At 35.7% G+C, this 20,694-nt stretch overlaps 1 protein-coding gene across 1 annotated transcript in view; it reads left to right on the forward strand.

The window, feature by feature from the left end:
* SPTLC3 (serine palmitoyltransferase long chain base subunit 3) overlaps positions 1 to 20,694 on the forward strand; it is a 199,602-nt gene that overhangs the window by 68,782 nt on the left and 110,126 nt on the right. The window contains exons 3-5 of the mRNA XM_072634471.1: positions 15,020 to 15,174; positions 15,847 to 15,995; positions 20,469 to 20,593. Coding sequence (XP_072490572.1) covers positions 15,020 to 15,174; positions 15,847 to 15,995; positions 20,469 to 20,593 — 429 coding nt within the window. The remainder of the gene's footprint in view (positions 1 to 15,019; positions 15,175 to 15,846; positions 15,996 to 20,468; positions 20,594 to 20,694) is intronic.

Genomic DNA, 20,694 nt, shown 5'->3' on the forward strand with positions numbered 1-20,694 from the left:
ACCGTCCACACGGAATTGAGCTTCCAGTCCCAACAGTGATTACATTATTTTCCAAACACACAAAATGCAAGTTATAACTGATCAGTGGTCATCTGCCAACAGGTCTTAACAAACAAGTGTTGGCAGGTGAAAGTGTTGCTCATTGCTGGGAAGCCCAACATGTACAGGCAGGAATATGTGAGTGTAATGGCTTGTTTACAATACAATACTAATGCAATACTGCATCATCAAGATTTCAATGCAGGGGGAAAAAACCCACAATTTTTCAATAAATTACTAAATTTAAGATGCATCTTTTTTTAAAAAATATATTTTACATATTTTTGAAATGACATAAATTTCAAAACAACTGGTAAAGAGCTAAAGAAAGTAGATTTTTAGGGGTCAATGAGTAATTTTTTTAAAGGGGAAAGTAAGCCAAATAATTTTAGGAGCCTGTGGTCTATAAGGATGTGATTTAGTTCCTCCATAGTATATCAAGTTGTTGGTGGTTGAACAAACTTCTAACATATTGACTAGCAGAAATTAAACTTTTGTAGACATGTAAAAAGCAGTGTAGTTTTTAGCACCCTAGGCTCCACTTTCCACCACTGTTATGGAGAAATCAAAAAGACTGAAGATTATTTAAGCATTTTATCTTTTTCAAGCCTTCTTTCATGAACAGAAAATTCATAACCTAGTCACCAACACAGGAAACTATGCCTTTCTGTACTTAATCACACTAGTCATTGACCAACATTCAGCCCATTTGCTAGACCATATTCAAAACTATTTTAATTTGATAGTCAGCCAGAGTTTGCCTTCGACTGGCAGAACCTTTTGAAAACCTAGTTACAATCATGTATGACTCTATGAAGGTGGCATTAGAAATACAAAGATAAAATAATATACAGTCTTATCTTTCACGGAGTTTATAATTTATATCTTTGAATTACAGAAAAAAATTAGCATGGAAAGCAAATTGGGTAATCAGGGGAGTATTCTAATTAAACAGAAAACCCAGTTAATCATTTTTTCAAGATCAAGGAATAAAATTTTATATGAAATAGGAATATGTGTTATTGAACTTCCAAAAAATGTTTGGATGTTTTGAATGTAGTTATATATCCAAAAAGACTCCAGACTTGGGGAGGACATGTTAAGCACAATGCTACATACTTGGGTAAGGGCTTGAGTTGCTTCCAGAGTTGCTTTGGAGAAAAGACACATGGGCAGAAGACTTTCCAGGGAGGGGAGAAAGATGTTGGAAAAGGCAGACATATAGAGGAAGAGAGAGTTTTTCAATATTCTGATTTCCAGCTTGCCTCCCCATAGAGGGATTTTACAGAGTATTTCTCCTTGGGAAAGCTAGGTGAAGCACTGGGCTTGGAATCAGAAAGACTCATCCTCATGAGTTCAAATCTGGCTTCAAGTACTTACTAGCTGTGTGACCCTGGGCAAGTCATTTAACCCTATTTACTTCAGCCTCCTCATCTGTACGATGAGGTACAGAAGGAAATGGCAAACCACTCCACTATCTTTGCCAAGAAATAGTGTCACAAAAAATCAGACATGACTGAACAACAACAACAAATTTCCCCTTGGGTAAGATAGGAGCTTTTCCACAGGTTTAAGCAGAGATATTATCTTACTCTCAGCCAAAAATCAAAAATAAAAACGAAAACAAAAAAACAGAAAAACAAAACCAAACCTTCCTTTAATCTATAGAATTTCTCCAAGTTTTGTTTTCCATTTTGCTTATTTATATAAGTTTATTCATTGTTTGCTATTTGTAATGATCTTTTGTATAACAAGTATTTGGGAAAAAGTAGCTCAAATGCTAAGTTTAAACTGAGGCCTATTTTCTGAATCCCTGAAGAGGGACAATGGAAGTAGATCTCCTTCTGAATCTCTAAATACCATATCATTAGATTGGAGGTGTAATCTCTATTTGGAAACATAAATTTTTTCCACTTCCAAAAACATCCAATATTTTTCATGATATATCAGGGAACAATTTAAGCATAATGCAAATTTTGTGATAGTTTGTGTATAATTCTTGTCCACAAGAAACAGAATGTAGAAAACTGTACCACTTCACAACTCACAAGCTACAAGCCTTTCTATACCCACTTCCACGAGCAAACCAGTTCTTTTTCAAGATAAAGTGCTATTTATCATATATCTTCATGTACAGTAGGAGCTGTGAACACAGGAAAAATGGTCCTCAAAATATTCACTTTCTGTCATGACCCCCCAAGGTCAAGAATTAAGATCTACCCAACTTGTCAAAGACTTTGTCAGCCCCCATAGGAATTGAAATACAGGCAGACCAGTAACTTTATCTCCCCACTACTTATTGTGGCAATTATGTATTTCTTAACTCTTTAAGAGCTAGTTTGATTAGGTTACTAAATTTTGTCACTAATGATGTTTTTAAGTGTTCTACCCCTCCCCCAATTTTTCCCATAAGCCTTAAGATTTTTATAATTGGATTTTGGTGGCATTTACAAATATATGTGTCATGTTACAGCAGAACTTACTACGTTTGAAAGAGCAAAGAGAATTCTAACTCAATAAACTCCTTGGAGATGAGATAGAAAAGAATCAAATTTCCATCAATACCCCTTTTCTTATTCCCCTCAAAGTGAAAATCATGTCTCCTTTGAAAAGGGGAAGGCCAGATTCTAGAGATACCTATCCATTTCACTGATGAGACATCTCTATATATTTAGACAGCCCATACTGACATATATCATATACACCCATACATATATCTTACATGGGCATACATATCCTACATATATGTGCTAGTTAAAGACTGAGTCATCTCTTTGTTAATATAAAGACAAGTGATATTGGCAGCTAGATGACACAGTGCATAAACTGCTAGGCCTGGAGTCAGAAAGACACATATTTTTTAAAATTAATTTATTAATTTTCAGTTTTCTGCAATCACTTTCATAAGTCTTAGATTTTCTCCCTTACATCCCCCTCTCTCCCTGAGACAGCATGCAATCTTATATGGGTTCTACACATACATTCTTATTATATACATTTTCATATTAGTCATGTTGTGTAGAGGAATTCAAATGAATGGGAGAAACCATGGAAAACCCAATCAAAACAAAACATAACACAAGAGAAAATATTTTGCTTCATTCTGTGTTCCAATTCCATAGTTCTTTCTTTGGATGTGGATGGCATTTTGCCTCAAGAGTCCTTTGGGAATGTTTTAGGTCCTTGCATTGCTGTGAAGGGCTAAGTCTACCAGAAAAATTCCTCACACACTGTGGTTGTTACTTTGTACAATGACCTACTGCTTCTGCTTCTTTCACTCAGCATCAGTCATATAAGTCCTTTCAGGCCTCTCTGAAGTATTCCTGTTCATCATTTTTTATAGCACAATAGTATTCCATTACATTCATATACCACAACTTGTTCAGCCATTCCCCAATTGATAAGCATCCCCTTGAATACCAGTGTTTGGCCACCAAAAAAAGAGCTGCTATAAATATTTTTGTACATGTGGAACCCTTTCCCATTTTTATGATCCCTTTGGGATACAGTTCTAGAAGCAATATTGCTGGGTCAAAGGGTATGCACATTTCTGTAGCCCTTTGGGTATAGGTCTAAATTGCTCTCCAGAATGGTGGATCAGTTCACAGCTCCATCAACAATGAATTAGTGTTCCAACTCTCTCACATCTTCTCCAACACTTATCATCTTCCTGTTCTGTCATTTAGCCAATATGATAGGTGTGATGTAGTACCTCAGAGTTGTTTTGATTTGCATCTCTCTAATCAATAGTGATTTAGAGCATTTTTTCATATGATTATTGATAACTTTAATTTTTTCCTCTGAAAACTACCTGATCATATCCTTTGTCCATTTTATCAATTGGGGAATGACTTGCATTCTTGTAAATTTGACTCAGTTCTCTATATATTTTAGAAATGAGGCTTTTACCACAGACACTAGTTGTAAAAATTCTTTCCCAGTTTTCTGCTTCTCTCCTAATCTTGGTTGCATTGAGTTGGTTTGTGCAAAAACTTCATTGTAAGATAATCAAAATTATCCATTTTGCACTTCATAATGTTCTGTATCTCTTGTTTGGTCATAAATTTCTCCATTCTCCATAAATCTTACAAGTACACTACTCCTTGCTCCTCTAATTTGTTTACAGAATCACTTTTTATACCTAGATCATGTATCCATTTGGACTGTATTCTTGTATACAGTGTCAGGCATTGGTCTACGCCCAGGTTCTGCCATGCTATTATCCAGTTTTCCCAGCAGCTTCTGTCAAACAGTGAGTTCTTATCCCAGAAGCTGGAGTCTTTGGGTTTATCAAACAATAAATTGCTATAGTCAGTGACTGCAGTGTCTTGAGTACCTAACCTATTCCACTGGTCTACCCCTCTATTTCTTAGCCAGTATGAAGTGGTTTGGATGATTGCTGCTTTATAATACAATTTGAGATCTGGTAGAGTTAGCGCCACCTTCCCTAGCATTTCTTTTCATTAATTCCCTTGATATTCTGGACCTTTTGTTCTTCCAGATGAATTTTTATATTATTTTTTCTATCCCTAGAAAATAATTATCTAGTAGTCTGATTGGTATGGCACTGAATAAGTAAATTAATTTAGGTAGAATTGCCATTTTTATTATATTAGCTTGGTCTACCCATGAGCAATTGATGTTTTTCCACTTACTTAGATCTGAATTTATTTGTGCTAAAAATGTTTTGCAGTTGTGTTCATATACTCCCTGAATTTGTTTTGGCAGATAGACTTGCAGATATTTATAGTGTCTACCATGGTTTTAAATGGGATTTCTCTTTCTATCTCTTGCTGTTGGGCTTTGTTAGTAATATATAGAAATGCAATCGATTGATGTGGGTTTATTTTGTAACCTGCAACTTTGCCAAAGTTGTTTATTATTTCAAGTGGTTTTTTATTTGATTCTCTGGGATTCTCTAAGTACATTGTCATATCATCTGCAAAGAGTGATAACTTAGTTTCTTCTTTGCCTTTTCTAATTCCTATGCTAATGCTAAATTCTAATTTCCTCTCTTATGGCTAAAGCTAGAACCATATTGAATAACAGTGGTGATAATGGTCATCCCTGTTTCACCCCTGATCTTGTCCTCATTGCATATAATGTTTGCTGATAGCTTAAGGTAAATACTGCTTATTATATTATGGAAAACTTGATTTATTCTTATTCAATAGGAGTGGGTGTTGCATTTTGTTGAAAGATTTTTCTTCATCTATTGAGATAATCATGTGGTTTACATTACTTTTGTTGTTGATATAATCAATAATGCTAATAGTTTTCCTAATATTGAACCAGCTCTGCATTCCTGGTATAAATCCTAATTGATCATAACGTATTATTCTCATGATAAGCTCTTTTTGCTAATATCTCATTTAAAATTTTTGCATCTACATTCAATACAGAAATTGGCATATAATTTCCTTTCTCTGTTTTGGCTCTTCCTGGCTTTGGAATCAGAAGCATATTTGTATCATAAAAAGAATTTGGTAGGACTCCTTCTTCCCCAATTTTCCCAAATAGTCTATATTGTATTGGAATTAACTGTTCTTTAAATGTTTGATAGAATTCACCTGTAAATCTATCTGGCCCTGGAGATTTTTTTCCTAGGGAGTTCATTGATGGCTTCTTCAATTTCTTTTTCTGAGAAGGTGTTATTTAAGTATTCAACTTCCTCTTCTGTTGATCTGGGCAATTTGTATTTTTTTAAAGTTATTCGTCCATCTCACTTAGATTGTCAAATTTCTGGAAACACATTTGGGCAAAATAATTTCTAATTATTCTTTCAATTTCCTCCTCAGAGGCAAGGTCACCCTTTTCATTTTTGATATTGGTAATTTGGTTTTCTTCTCTTTTTTTTCAATCAAATTGAACAAAGGTTTATCAATTTTATTGTTTTTTTCACAAAACCAATTCTTAGCTTTATTAGTTCAATACTTTTCTTAATTTCAATTTTTTTAATCTCTCCTTTGGTTTTCAGTATTTCTGATTTGCTATTTACTTGGGGATTTTAAATTTGTTCTTTTTCTGGCTTTTTCAGCTGCATGCCCAATTCATTGATCTCCTCTTTCTCTATTTTATTCATGTAGGTATTCAATGATATAAAACTTTCCCTAAGAACTGCTTTTGCAGCATCCCATAAGTTTTGGTAGGTTGTCTCATTATTGTCATTCTCGTGAATGAAATTATTGTTTCTATGATTTGTTGTTTAACTTGCTCATTCTTTAGAATTAGATTTTTTAGTTTTCAATTAATTTTTGGTCTATCTTTTCATGGCCTTTTATTACATATACATTTCATTGCATTTTGATCTGAGTAGAATGCATTGACTATCTCTGCCTTTCTACCCTATATTGTGAGGGTTTTATGCCCTAGTACATGGTCAGTTTTTGCATATGTGCCATGTATTGCTGAGAAAAAGGTATATTCCTTTCTATCCCCATTAATTTTTCTCCACAGATCTATATATCTACCTTGTCCAGAGTTCTATTCACCTCCCTCACTTCTTTCTTGTTTATTCTGAGGTTAGATTTATCAATTTCAGACAGGAGGAGGTCCCCCACTAGTATAGATTGTCTATCTATTCCTTCCTGTAACTCCCTTAAATTCTCCAAGAATTTGGATGCTATACCACTTGGTGCATATATGTTTAGTAGTGACATTGCTTCATTGTCTATGGTGCCTTTTAGCGGGATATAGTTTCCTTCCTTATCTCTTTTGATTAGATCTATTTATGCTTTTTGCTTTATCTGCGATTAGGATTGCTACCCCTGCTTCTTTTTTACATTAGCTGAAGCATAATATATTCTGCTCCAACCTTTTCTTTTAACCCTGTGTGTGTCCCCCTTTTTCAGATGTGTTTCTTGTAAACAAAATACTGTTGGATTATGGATTTTAAGCCACTCTGCTATCTATCTCTGTTTTATGGAAGAGTTCATCCCATTCACATTCACAGTTATGATTACTATCTGTGTCTTTCCCTCCATACTATTTCCCCTCATTTATGCTTTTAGTTCTCCTTTCTCCCTTCCCCTCCACAAGTTTTAATTTTTGACCACACTACCCTGTCTTCCCTCCCTTCTATAAGCCCCCTCCCTTTATTTCCCCTTTTACCTTACTATTTCTTCCTTCTCTTTTAGCCTCCCCTGCCTTTTCTTTCCACTTTGCCCTCCTACTGCCAAAGAATGGTTAGATTTTTATACTTAACTGAGTTTGTTGTTCCCTCCTCGAACTAAATCAGATGAGAGTAAATCTCAAACAGTGCTCATCTCTCTCATCTCCTTCCCTCTATTATAATATGGTTTTGTGCCTCTTCCTATGATGTAATTTGCTTTTTTCTGCCTTCTCCTCTTCATATCTCCCATTATAATCCCTTCATACCCTTAAGTTCCATTTTTTTTTATCACATCATTTAATTTACACGCACTCCCTCTATCTATGTACATCCCTTTTAAATATCGTAACAAATATACAATTCTGAAGATTAACAAGTATCATCTTCCCTTATTGGGATGTAAGCAATTTGCCCATATTGAGTAACGAGTTCTTTTTCCCATGTTTACTTCTATGTGTCTCTCTTGAAACTCGTATTTGAAGATCAGATTTTCTAGTGAGCTCTTGCCTTTTCATCAGGAATGTCTGGAAATTACTTATTTGATTGAATGTCCATCTCCTTGCCTGAAATATTATGCTCAATTTTGCTGGGCAATTGACCCTTGGTTGTAGTCCAAGCTCCTTTGCCTTAACAAAATATCATATTCCAGTCCCTCAGATCTTTTAATGTAGAAGCTACAAGGTCCTTTGTGATCCTGACTGTACTTCGTCGATATTTGAATTGTTTCTTACTGGCTGCTTGCAGTATTTTCTCCTTCACTTGATAGTTTTGGAATTTGGCAACAATATTCCTTGGTGTTTTCAGTTTGGGATCTCTTTTCAGGAGATGATCAGTAGATTTTTCCAATGACTATTTTGCCCTTTGGATCTAGGACTTCAGAGAAGTTTTCCTTGATGATTTCTTGAAAGATATTGTCCAAGGTCTTTTTTTCATCATGGCTGGACTAATAATTCTTAGATTTTTCTCTCCTGGGCCTATTTTCTAGGTCAGTTGTTTTCCCAATGAGATATTTTACATTTTCTTCTGTTTTCTCCTGCTTTAGATTCTGTTTGACTGATTCTTGATGTCTCATAGAGTCATTAGCTTCTACTTGCTCAATTCTAATTTTTAATAGATTGTTGTCCTCAGTTAATTTTTGCATCTCTTTTTCCATTTGTCCAATTGTTCCTTTTAAGGAGTTATCTTCTCCAGTTAGGTTTTGTACTTTCTTTCCCATTTTTCCAATTTTCCTTTTAAATTCTTCTGTGACTTCTTTTTTCATATTTTTAAAATCATTGACAAATTTTTCTTCTGTTTCTCTAATTTGGCTTATAAATCCTTCTTGAGCTCTTCCAAGAATGCTCTTTGGACTTCAGACCAGTTCATATTATCTTGTGAGGTGGCCTCTTCAGTATTAGTGTTTTGGTCCTTGTCCTCATAGTAAGATTCAATGGTCTTTTCTTTTCTGATTTGCTTTCTGCTCGTGATGATTGCCTTTTTTCCTGGATTTTCAAGTAGATCTCTGCCTCTGGAGGTTTAGGGGGCTCTGTCCCATGATTCTTGTGCTTAGATCTTGAGGCTTTGTGTGTTCAGGGCTCTGGTTCTTTCAGCTAGAAGCTAGAGTGCTGCAGCTTACCTGGTGCTGAGCTGGCTGGTGTGCCAAAGCAGAAGGCAGGTGAAGTCTTTCTGAGTTTCCCCAGAGTTACCCTGGAGCTTGGTGAGTGAGGTGCGGGGGAGGAATGGTCTAGCCACAGGTGGTCTCCTCTCCTGAGCTACAGCACAGGCAGGTGAACTCTGTCTCTTCTAGTGTCTTCTCAATTCTCCTAGCTATGCTAGGGCACACCTGAGGTCCCTGATGTTGGCGCTTAAGGACTCTACCTCCCTGGGGCTCAGCATCTCCTGGTTTGCTGAGGTGGGGCTCTCTGGGACAGCTCCAGTCCTGCACTGCTCCCCTTCAGCCACAGAAAGAGGGATTTCCCTTTGTGATTTTCTTAACCACTATTCCAGGATTTTCCCTGGGGAAGTATTCTCTGGGTTTTCCAAGGTCAACAAGGGGAAGGGGAGAGCATTTACAGGTCACTCCACCATCTTGGCTCCCAGAAGTTCAAGTGGGTGATTTACAGACATTTATCCTGTGAGCTGATAGTCTCAGGAGAGGCTGCTGCTGTTACCAGGGGTTCTGCACTTCTCTCTCACTCAGTTCCACTGGACTCCTGTCCTAGGGTGATATGTCTGAGATTCCACACTGTTGCCTCTGCTTCAGACTGTCTCATGCTTCCTGTTCAGCTTTGCTATTGCAGGGTCTGTACTGGTACAGCCTTTGAGCTCTGTGTTCCTCTAGCCCCATGCAACAGATCCTTCCCATTGACCTTCCCATTGACCTTCTGAGCTGGAAATCTGCCATACTCTGTCTTCTAGTGGACTATGCCATTCTAAAATTTCTTCAGATTCTCTTTGCAGAGGTGTCTGAAGGAGCTGTCATACAGCTTAGGTTACCATTTGCTTTCATTCCACCATCTTGACTCTGGGTCAAGACACATCTTCTGAGTTCAAATCTGTCCTCTGACACCTCCTAGCTATGTGATCCTATTGCCTTAGCTTCCATATCTGTAAAATGAGATGGAGAAAAAAAATAACAAACTACTTCAGTTTTTTTGACAAGAAAACCCCAAAATGGGTCCACAAAGCTTCAGACACAACTGAGAAATGACTGAACAATATTGTTAGCATTGTTCATATCTACACCTGAAAACTGAAGATCTAAGAACCAAAAGAAACCTTTAAGATTATCTAGTTCATTTCCTTATTTTACAGAGAAGATACCTAAAATAATGGGAGATTAACTGAATTTTTCTAGGTTATACATCTTTTAAGTAGTAGAGTCATAATTTGAATTTGTTTGAGGTCACACATATAGGTTATCAAGTGCTCATTCTACTACTCTAATATTCGAAGGGTGTTACCACTTTAATTTGGAGACATGCTTCAACCATGCAAATCACAATCCATCTGTACCTGCCCAATCTCTGACATTTTTGTCCATTCTTCCCCTATGTTTGCCCCAGAGTAGGGTCTCCCTTGAGGCTTTCCACTAATCATAATATTAGTAGGAAATACCAAAGCCTCTGCTAACAGTCTTACATAGTAAACCATATCTCTTTCTATTCTATACCAAATAAATGAAATGATTTCTTAAAATTAAAAACAAAAAGTTTTCCAAATATTTCTTACCAGCCAACTTGACCTCAGGCTCAGTTTGGGTTAATTTTCAGGTTTTACTCTTTATTTCTGGAACTGAACTTTTTTTCATTAAAAACACCTTGATCTTTCTCAGTTGTTTCTATCAGAGTTAAAATGCTCCAGAAAAGAATAATGGTTAAAAAGATTAGGGCTAAATTTAAATCTGAAAGTGCCTCACAAAACTTTGGATAGAGGCAATTGAGAAAGGGAGTGTTGAATTTTTTATTTATCTTAAAAGGTTTAGTTTATTAGAATATGAATATGTTCATAAAATAGTTGAAAACTGTAGCAATTACTTTAAAAACTGTGTGCAATGAGAAAGCAATGACCCCTTCACGTTCCTAACAATAAGAAATTAGAGATAATTGAATTATCATCCAGTTAGGAAAACATTAAAAAACCATAAGCAAAGGTGACATTATACATAGTACAGAATGTATCTATGTGTGTGTGTGTATGTATAAATATATATGCATGTATATGTGTGTGTGTGTGTGTGTGTGTGTGTGTGTGTGTGTGTGTATTAAGAGCAGTCCCAGCCCTGTCTACTATGGGTTTTCTCCATCATCTTGATCTACACTTTGAGCAACAAAGCTGTAAGGTCCAGGTCTGTTCATCTCTATTGTGGTTACACACTCCTGGACTGATTCCACAATCATGAAGCTAAAAAACAATCCACTGTTTCTCCATGGGTTTCCTGATCACCACTCCATGAGAATACCATTCCTAATCTGTTTCAGAGAGCTTCCTTCTACTCTATCACTTTTTCTAGTGTCCTTCATTATTACCTGAAATATGCTATCAGGGCACTTAATTTGGTCATGGCTTTCAGGCAGATCCTATTTACTAGATCAGCTGTTTTCAGAATGAGTTAGTTTTCAGTCTTTTAATTTTTATATTTTTTTCTTATGCAGTAATTTACTTGTGTTTGAAACATTATAGTTTTCAAACAATCCTATTTTCATAAGGTTTTGCTCATCTTGTATTAAGCTATTAATTATCCTTTCAGATATTTGGCCTAGAGCTCTTCTTTTTATGTTCTCTCCTAGAGATATTATTTTACATATAATGTCATTTTCTAACTCTTGCTTCATTTACTTTAGAAATGCTAGTTGACCTTGTGGCCAAACTATGTTTTTATTTGAGGATGTTTATAGATATTAGGGAATGATTTTCTTCTGGGTTTGTCTTGGATATCCCTAGTTCCATAATATTTATTTAATATCATTATTTTTCTTGCTTATTCATTGAGACTTTGTGTAAGGTCAGTCTCTGGATCCTTTTGGAAAGATGTTGAGGCCTTATTTGGTCCCTATTTGTATTATCTTGATTATCTCTCTTGTCTTTCTTCTCAAAGACTTCCAGGAAGTGGGCTCTTTGTTCTTCAAAGATCTTAGGAGCATGTCAGGCTAGTAAACTGAAGAACCATTTACAGTGCCATGAGTAAGTCTGATCTAAGGCATGGTCTAATCACTATCTTCCCAGTTTGACTTTTGCAGGCTCTGGACATGGATTCAGGATCTGAGTGACTTTGCTGCAGGCCTGACTGGTTAGTGTTCTGCAATTCCTAGAGGTTCTACAGGTTCAGAGCAACAGAACTACAGGCTCAATCAACAAGTATTTATTAAATAACTGCTGTGTGCTAGGCACTGGGGATATAAATACATGGGAAGGAGAATAAGAACATATAAAAATATAGTCAGAATAAATATAGAGTTAACAAATGCAAATATATACAAAGTCGTTCAACATGATACAATTTGAAATGGGGGGATTAGCAATGTGAAGGATCAAGATAGGCTTCATGAAGAAGACAGTACCTGAACTATATCTTAAAGAAGGAGAAAGATTTTATGAATGAGAGCTAAGAAGAGGTTTATTTTAGGCACTTAAGGATGACTAGTGCAAAGGCACAAATGAGTTCTGTTTGAGGAACCAAAAGGAGGCTAATTTGGCTGAATGCAAGGAGGAGCAATAATGTCCAATGAAGTTAAAAATATAAACTGGACCCAGGTAGAATATGGTTTTAAATTTTATTCTAGGAGCAAGAAGGCACTGGAGTTGGCTGAATAAGGGAGTCCATATGGTCAGATCTGTGCTTAAGAAAAATTACTCTGGCAGCTATGTGTAGGATAGACTGGATGGTGAGAGAATGGAGGAATGAAGACCAATTAAGAGGAGACTAGAATAATCTAGAACATTATGTGGATGATAATCCAGCAATGGAGATATCTGATAAAAAGGAGAATAAAAAGAAGAATCAAGAGAACATGTAATATCATGAAAATCCAGAGAGGCAAGAGTAACCATGTCAACCATGTTAAATGTAACAGAAATGTCAAAAAGAATGAAGAGTGAAAAAGACGATCAGATTTGGTGATTAATAAATCACTGATAACTTTGGAAATAGTCATTTTTGTTGTGTGATGTAGTTGGAAGCAACAATGCAAAGGGTTTAAGAGTGAGGTTTGAGGAAATGGAAGAATCAAGTGTAGACAACTTTTTCAAAGAGGGCATGATAGAGTCCAGTGAAAGATTTTTAAGGAGAAGAACTGAGTATATTTCAATGCAGAAGAGTAGAAACTAGGTGACAAAAGAGAATCAGAAGATTCAAGAGAAGTAGCATGATTGAAGAAGAAATCTGCTAAAAAAAAAAAAAAAAGACAGGAGAGGATGGGATTAAGTTCACATGTAGAAGGCTTGACCATGGGAAGACAAAGGGCCAATTCTTTGTTATAGACTGTGGAAAGGAGGAGTGGAAGATTATGTCAAGAAAAGAGTGTTCCAGGTTGTATTCCAAAGAGATCATAAAAATAGGAAAATGTCTCACATGTACAAAAATATTTAAAGCAGCTCTTTTCGTGGTGGCCAAGAAGTGGAAATTGAGGAAAGGCCCATCAATTGGGGAATGGCTGAACAAGTTGCAGTATATGAACGTAATGGAATACTATTGTGCTATAAAGAATGACAAAATGGCAGACTTCAGAAAAACCTGGAAAGACTTATATGAACTGATGCTGAATGAAATGAGCAGAACCAGAAAAACGTTATACATAGTAACAGCCACAGTGTACAAGGACTGTTTCTGATAGACTGAGCCCTTCACAGCAATTCAAGGACCTAAAACATTCCCAAAGGACTCAATGCAAAATGCCATCCATACCCAGAGAAAACTATGGAATTAGAATACAGTATGAAGTAGACTATTTTCTCTTGTGTTTTGTTTTGGTTTTTCTCATGGTTTCTCCCATTCATTTTAATTCTTCAATGCAACATGACTAATGTGAAAATGTGTTTAATAAGAATGTATGTGTAGAACCCATATAAGATTGCATACTCTCTAGGGGAGGGAGGACACACGGAGGGGGAGAAAAGGTAAGACTTATGGAAGTGGTTGTTGAAAACTGAAACCAAATAAATTAATTTTAAAAAACATTAAAAAGTTCATATTGAATGGTCTCAATTTTTTTTAAGTAATGCGGTAATATCACTGAAATGGGGAGAATGAAGGTACAGGTGGCTTAATCAGGGGGAAATGGAATACCTTCTATGGGGAGTGATACCAGGAATTAGGGAGCAACAAAAGGACTGTCTTTTAGTGAGGTGAAGTCCTAGCTCCCTTACCTGGTTGCTCAGTTTTAGGCCCCACCTATGGTTGCTGCCTAGGCTCCAAAAGCCCCTAGGATCAGATCAACAGGAGCGGGTTCTTGGTCCACACTCTGACAAAACCCAGCTCAGGACAGCACTGGAAACTTCTGAGTCCACTGACCAGGATCAAAGCTATACAACTTTCAGTTCTCCTTTGTATACCCCACTCCAGGACATAGCTACAGTTCTTATTAAGGACTCTATCCTTATTAAGATCTTTCTGTTTGGAACCCCTCCCCTGTGCCAAGAAGCCTCTGGCTCTCTCCCTGTGATAACCTACGTGACTACCCTATGGTTTCTCCTCAGACTCACCAGTCACCACGCAATCTGGTACTCTTCTTCTGTCTGATCAAGGACTTGTGGGGAGACAATTGGGTTCTACTGCTTTTTCACTGTCATCTTTGCTAGTTCCAAATCAAAATTCTTCCTCTCCATGAAGATTTTTCAAAACAATCTCCCATCATTTATCAGTTACAGACTGAGAAAAACAGGCCTGAGCAGGAAGAACTGTAGGTCTTCTCCTAAACCATAGATGGGGGGATCTTCAGATAAGTATCTGTGATTTCACATTGTTGTAGCACCTGTTTTATTTTTAGGACTACATATGATGTATTAACATGGAGTGGCTGAACCTAGGAAGAAGATATGTATAAATTTCTATTGAAGTGTATTATTCTTTAAGAGATTTTGAAGAGAACAGTCAAGCTGGTATCTTTCAGAATGGAAAACCAATGCAGTTCATATAGGCTCCAGAGGTCATGGAATCACTTCTCTCATAGACTTTCAGAGTTAAAAGGAACCTCAGAGGCCATCTCAGAGGGCAAAAATCCACTCTAAAAATAGCTTATTTTTAAACTTATTTTAACTTACTTTGAATCCTCCATTCTTCATACGTAGTAGGAACAACATAAATATGCTGATTAACATGGTCTCCAATATGTCCTTAATTTAAAGCAAAAGAGAAACTATATATCAAGGTTTAATTATTTCTCTTATAATTAGGACTTCGTGCCCTTATATCAAGACTTTGAGAATTTTTTTACAAGGAACCTTTACATGAGAATACGAGATAACTGGAACCGACCAATCTGTAGTGCTCCAGGGCCTACATTCGATGTGATGGAACGAGTGACAGATGATTACAACTGGACATTTAAGTAAGTCATGGGAAAGGTGTTTGGTTGAGAGAAAATCCTTTTCTCTGTTATACACATTCAACATTAAACAAAGGAATATTGACCCAGCTGTTCTACCTTCAAGTCAGTTAGCTTTCTCTCCCATGTGAGGTCTATGGGATGGTTTATCATGATGAAATTTCTATAGCACCTTGATTTATACTGCAATGGAATTTATGCCTATATGGGTTCTATGGAAAATAACTTTAAGAATAAATTGCAAAAAGATGTGGACTCTCCTCTTGAACTCTAATTTTCACCAGTGATGGCCATAATTTAGTCTCTTTAAAGATTAGTTTGTAAGCTATACAAGCACATTCAGGCATGTTCAGGAAAAATTATGAGCTAGGTACTAATTTTTTCTTATATAGAGGGTACTTTTTTGTACTTGAAAAATTCTTCAGCCCCTTGCTAAATTTTAATTATGGAATTACTTTACCCACCACTGGAATGCAACCATATTGTGGTAAAAAGAGAGTTTAGTGAAAGGGAAAGAAAAAGAGCAAGTAATCCTTTAAAAAATATTGTGAGTCATAATTGCAATAATTCAAAGTTGAAAATGGGCCAGAATTTGAGAATTTCATATATTTACCTGGTCCTGAAATGAAATATAATGATTACTATTTTTGTTCCTTTGTCATTTATTCACTTTAGGTTTACTGGAAGAATTATCCGGGATGTCATTAATGTGGGTTCTTACAACTATCTCGGCTTTGCAGAAACAAATGATGAAAGTCTCACAACAGTAAAGAATGTACTAAAGAAATATGGAGTGGGTGTATGCAGCAGCAGGCAGGAAATGGGTATGTACATTCATTATATGAGTCAATGTTCTATTGCCTCTTGTTATCTTAATGTCCCTCATCTACTTAAGAGATGTGAGAACCAAAACATATGTAAGTATGTTTTCACAATGCAAAATACTGCACAAATAGAAAGCAGCATCATTTTTTTTACATGTTTTAATAGCTTGGACTAACTAAATACAAAAAAACCTGTCATTTTCACTTTTAACTAAAACTCCCTTATAAAGAATAAAAATTCCAGAGACTCTTCTGAAAGAAAATTATTACTAATGTCGTTATTAATATCCTATTTGTACAGCGTTTTATAGTTTTCAACATGACTTCACATTTATCATATGAATAGCATTACTAATAGATATATCATACTTCAACCCTTTCCTACCACACTCTGCAATCCAATCAAACTGGACTTCTCTGTTCTTCACATGTGAAATACCACACCACATCTCCATGACTTTGCACTGATTCCCCCTTGCCTGGAATGCAATTTTCCTCACCTCCATTTCATAGGGTTTTTTTTTTCTTGTTTTCAGATATAACTCCCAAAGCACTTGCTATATGAAACCTTTTCTGATTCTCTCAGCTGCTAGTGTCTTCCCTCTCAAACTATATAATTAATATTTAACTAATTTGAATGTACTAGTATTTACATTATATATGCCATATAGGCATAAATAATGTACTTATTGTTTCTTTTAGATGCAAGATCCTTGAGGGTAGACACTTATTAAATATGTCAACTGATTGATTTAAGACTTGCAAAACAATTTATATAGAGCTTCATTTGGTCTCTTCACATTAGATCATTCAGTCTTCAAAAGAATACTCTTAAATGTAGCCAGAGGAGGTCTTGTCATGATTTTGCAGATGAATTAACTGATGATCCATGTGTTAAATAATTTCCCCAAGACACTTAATAAATGAATGACAGAATTAGGACTAGAATTCAGGCTTTTCAGACTTTGGTCCTATATCTAGTTCAAGACTTGCCCCATAACACAATGCCTCTGTGAGGTATTAAACAGTCTAGAAAGTTTCAGGTTTACCCATCTCAGGCACAGTATGTAAGGGATTTACCTGTTTAACAAATATGAAATTCTGTGCAAGTCTTGAAGTTAAGAGTTATTAACCACAAAGATTTCAATAGATGTATTCATCAAAGGCAGCTAGGTGTTCCACTGGATACAGTACTGGACTTAGAATAAGGAAGACTCATTTTCATGAGTTTCATGAATTCAAATCCAACTTCAGACACTTACTATGTTACCCTAGCCAAATCACTCAGTCCTGTTTGCTTCAGTTCTCATCTGTAGAGTGAGCTGGAGAAGAAAATGGCAAACCATTCCAGTATCTTTACCAAGAAAACCCCAAAATGAAATCACAAAGAGTCAGACACAACTAAAAAAATGATCGAAAGACAGCATTAATCAAAGGTGTATATCACATACCAACTGACACTAAATTATGCAGATAAAATGTATATTTTAATGGGCACCAATGAATGAAAAGGAGAGAAAAACCATGTTCATTCTATTTATTTTCCCACTAGTTCAGTTAATTCTCCAAATGACCACAAAGTTCATGGCAATAAACCATGTGTTTAAAATCATTAGAATTGTGGAACTGCATCACATTATTATTGCTGATACTTGTTTTGTTGTGTTTGAACATGTACTGTATCTCATATATGCATTAAGTCAAACTGCCAGTAATAATTCTTAGCACACTATCCCAATATTCTATTTCAACTTACCTCTCCTCTTCACAATCCATTAGAGTACTTTCAATATTCTATAAACTAAAATTTGGTAACTGTGTGAAAAGTTGGTTCTTTTCATTTTAAATTCCTACTGGGACAAATTAGATTTGAAGGTTAAAAAGTAGTTGATTCTTTCTAAGTTATTTTCTACTCTGCTTGTTGTCACCAGACATACTACATTAATCACTCTCCAAGATTCTGGGATCCAGTCAAACTGGCCTCTGCATCTCCTGTCTCAGTGTCTTTGTACTGGCTGTTTCCCATGCTTTCTCACCTCTTTTTCCTTCAAGATACAACTCAAGCACCTACACAAAGCTCAATATTGTGAGCTAGACCCAAAGTTGAAGAGAATGGTCTGGATTCCTTTTGGGAAATCTGAATAGCACTTTTATTAATACTCAAGATTTCCAAAAAAAGCAAAAGGCCCATATTTTCAATACAAACATTTTACTGATAATGTTTTAGGGCAATGAGACCTGGAATACCCCGTCTTTTAAAGAACTAGACAAGCATCACTCAGAGGACAAAGTAAAATGATAGCATATTAGATGTTATGAAAATCTAGGCCAAGTATGGTAATTATTCACAATGACTATGGTCATCCATGTAAAGTAAAACAGAAGCAAATATCCAGATAATCCATGAAAAAATGAAACAACTGAGACAAATAATTATATCTTGTTCAAATTAATAACAGGCAATATATCATAGTTGATTGACAGCTGACTTTAAGTCCTCCACCTGACACATACTGACTGTGTGATTCTGAGTAAATTACTTCAACTTGTAGTGCTCTTGCCAACTCTCCAATATGCAATTGCAGAGGTGTCTACTGGAATTGGCAGAAGGAGTTTCTTTACACAAGAGTTGCCTACACCAATGAAATAACAGGTCAAGACCCTATCCCTCAAACTATCCAAATTGCTTCACTTCTCTACTTTATATGTCTTAAAACAGACTCTAAGTATTATAGTGCAGCACCCAATTCTGATGACAGCTTATTGATAGTGATGGAGGAATGTTTCTTCCTTTCTAAGGATGTGATTAATCCTCGAGCATTTTCCTCTCTTCCTAGTCTGTTGCCCTCCATAAGAACACAGAAGCATGGGATAGTTTTGTAATAACATTGTCATATTTGCATTTATATGCCATGTTATATTATGTCACTGAGGAACAAACTTCTGAGATACAAATTTCTATGATGTGAGGCAATGGTACCAAAGACAGCTAACTTCAGCTGTTGAGATTTTTTTTTCACCTTTGTGTGGGGTTTTATGTTTTAATCTCACTGATCACTATTAAGAGAATTTCATTAACAAAAAAGGAATCAAGTCCTTTTGGGCACAATCTTTAAAGAAAGGATGTTATAAGCTAGAATGCACCAACAGGACAGCAACAAGGATAATGAAATGGCTTGAATTTATGACACATGAGACTAGAATGAAGGAACTGAGGAAGATGATCTTTGAGGTTCTTTCCAGTACTTAATCTATAAATCAGCAATCTTATGTTTGATCTTAAGAAAAAAGTATTTGGGAACTTGATAGCTATTTTCAAGAAACTGACAGTAGTAATATCAAGAAGCTTAGATTTGTTCTATTTCAGTGGATAGAAACTGTAAAGATAGAATTTAGGCTCAATTTCAGGGAAACATAGTAACAATCAGAGTTGTCATCAAATGAAATAAGTTGGCTCCAGAGGTGGTAGGTTTCAGTTTCTTCGCTCTTCAAACAAAGGTTGGATGGTCCCTTTTTAATTAGGTTGTACAGGGCATTCTTTTTCCAGTTATATTTTGGACTAGGAAAATTACCACTAAGGTAATTTCCAACTAAACTATGATCCATCATATATTTTACTTTCAGTTTAAAGAAATTGCATGCAAATATTTTTTCCATTACATAGACTGTCTTCCATGCCTAGAATGCATTCTTCCTTCCCCTCTGCTTCATGGAATCCCTAGTTCCCTTCAAAGTTCATCTCTAATTTGAGCACCTACAGAAGACCTTTCCTGATTCTCCCCCTGCCCTGCCAGATGATATGCCTCATCTACCCCAACAACCTTATCAAAATCCTTTCGAACCCTGACTTTGTCATCCAGTGTTAGTTATTAGCTATCCCTTCTAGATTTGTGTCATCTGCATATTCATATGATATCCACTTTTCTCCAATTGTTGATAAAATACATTAAACAGCAAATAATCCAGCACAGATTTCCTGAGGTATTCTACTAGAACTATCCTTCTAAGTTGAACATATTTTATCATGACACAAAAATGTATTAACATATAACACATAATATAGTGGTATTCTGACCTATTTTGACGCTATCCTATACATATGTATCCATTAGTACTTATCAACACAGATATAAATATATTTTTTTTATCTTCTATGTCTGTGTACCTATTATAATCTGATTATTTCACCCATTTGGACTCCGAGTCAAAAATTTCATATAGAGCAAAGTAATGGAAGACAATGATAAACCATTTACAGTTGCCTCTAAGTAAACCATAAAGCAGTTACATTAAAGGATTTAGAGAGCAAATGTGCTGTTTTCTTGGAATCTAAAGTGCTTACTACAAAGCTGCTATTCAGATGTGGAGAAATACTAATGTCCTTTAACTTATATAGGTTTCTGGGGAAAGGTCAATAAAATTATGTACTCTTTCAAGTTAAAAATATGATAAATTTTATTCTTATTCCTTCAGGTAACATTGATAAACATGAAGAGATAGAGGAACTGGTAGCTCAGTTTTTGGGAGTAGAAGCAGCTATGGTGTTTGGAATGGGCTTTGCTACCAACTCAATGAATATTCCAGCACTGGTTGGAAAGGTAAGAATTATTTCAAGGTATTTGTGAATTATTATTTTAAAGAATTATAGCTTTTACCACTTTTAGCTGTACTAATGTGATTTCCATTTTGTGGAAAAAGT

The sequence above is a fragment of the Notamacropus eugenii genome, chromosome 1 (assembly GCF_028372415.1).
Source record: "Notamacropus eugenii isolate mMacEug1 chromosome 1, mMacEug1.pri_v2, whole genome shotgun sequence".
NCBI lineage: Eukaryota > Metazoa > Chordata > Mammalia > Diprotodontia > Macropodidae > Notamacropus > Notamacropus eugenii.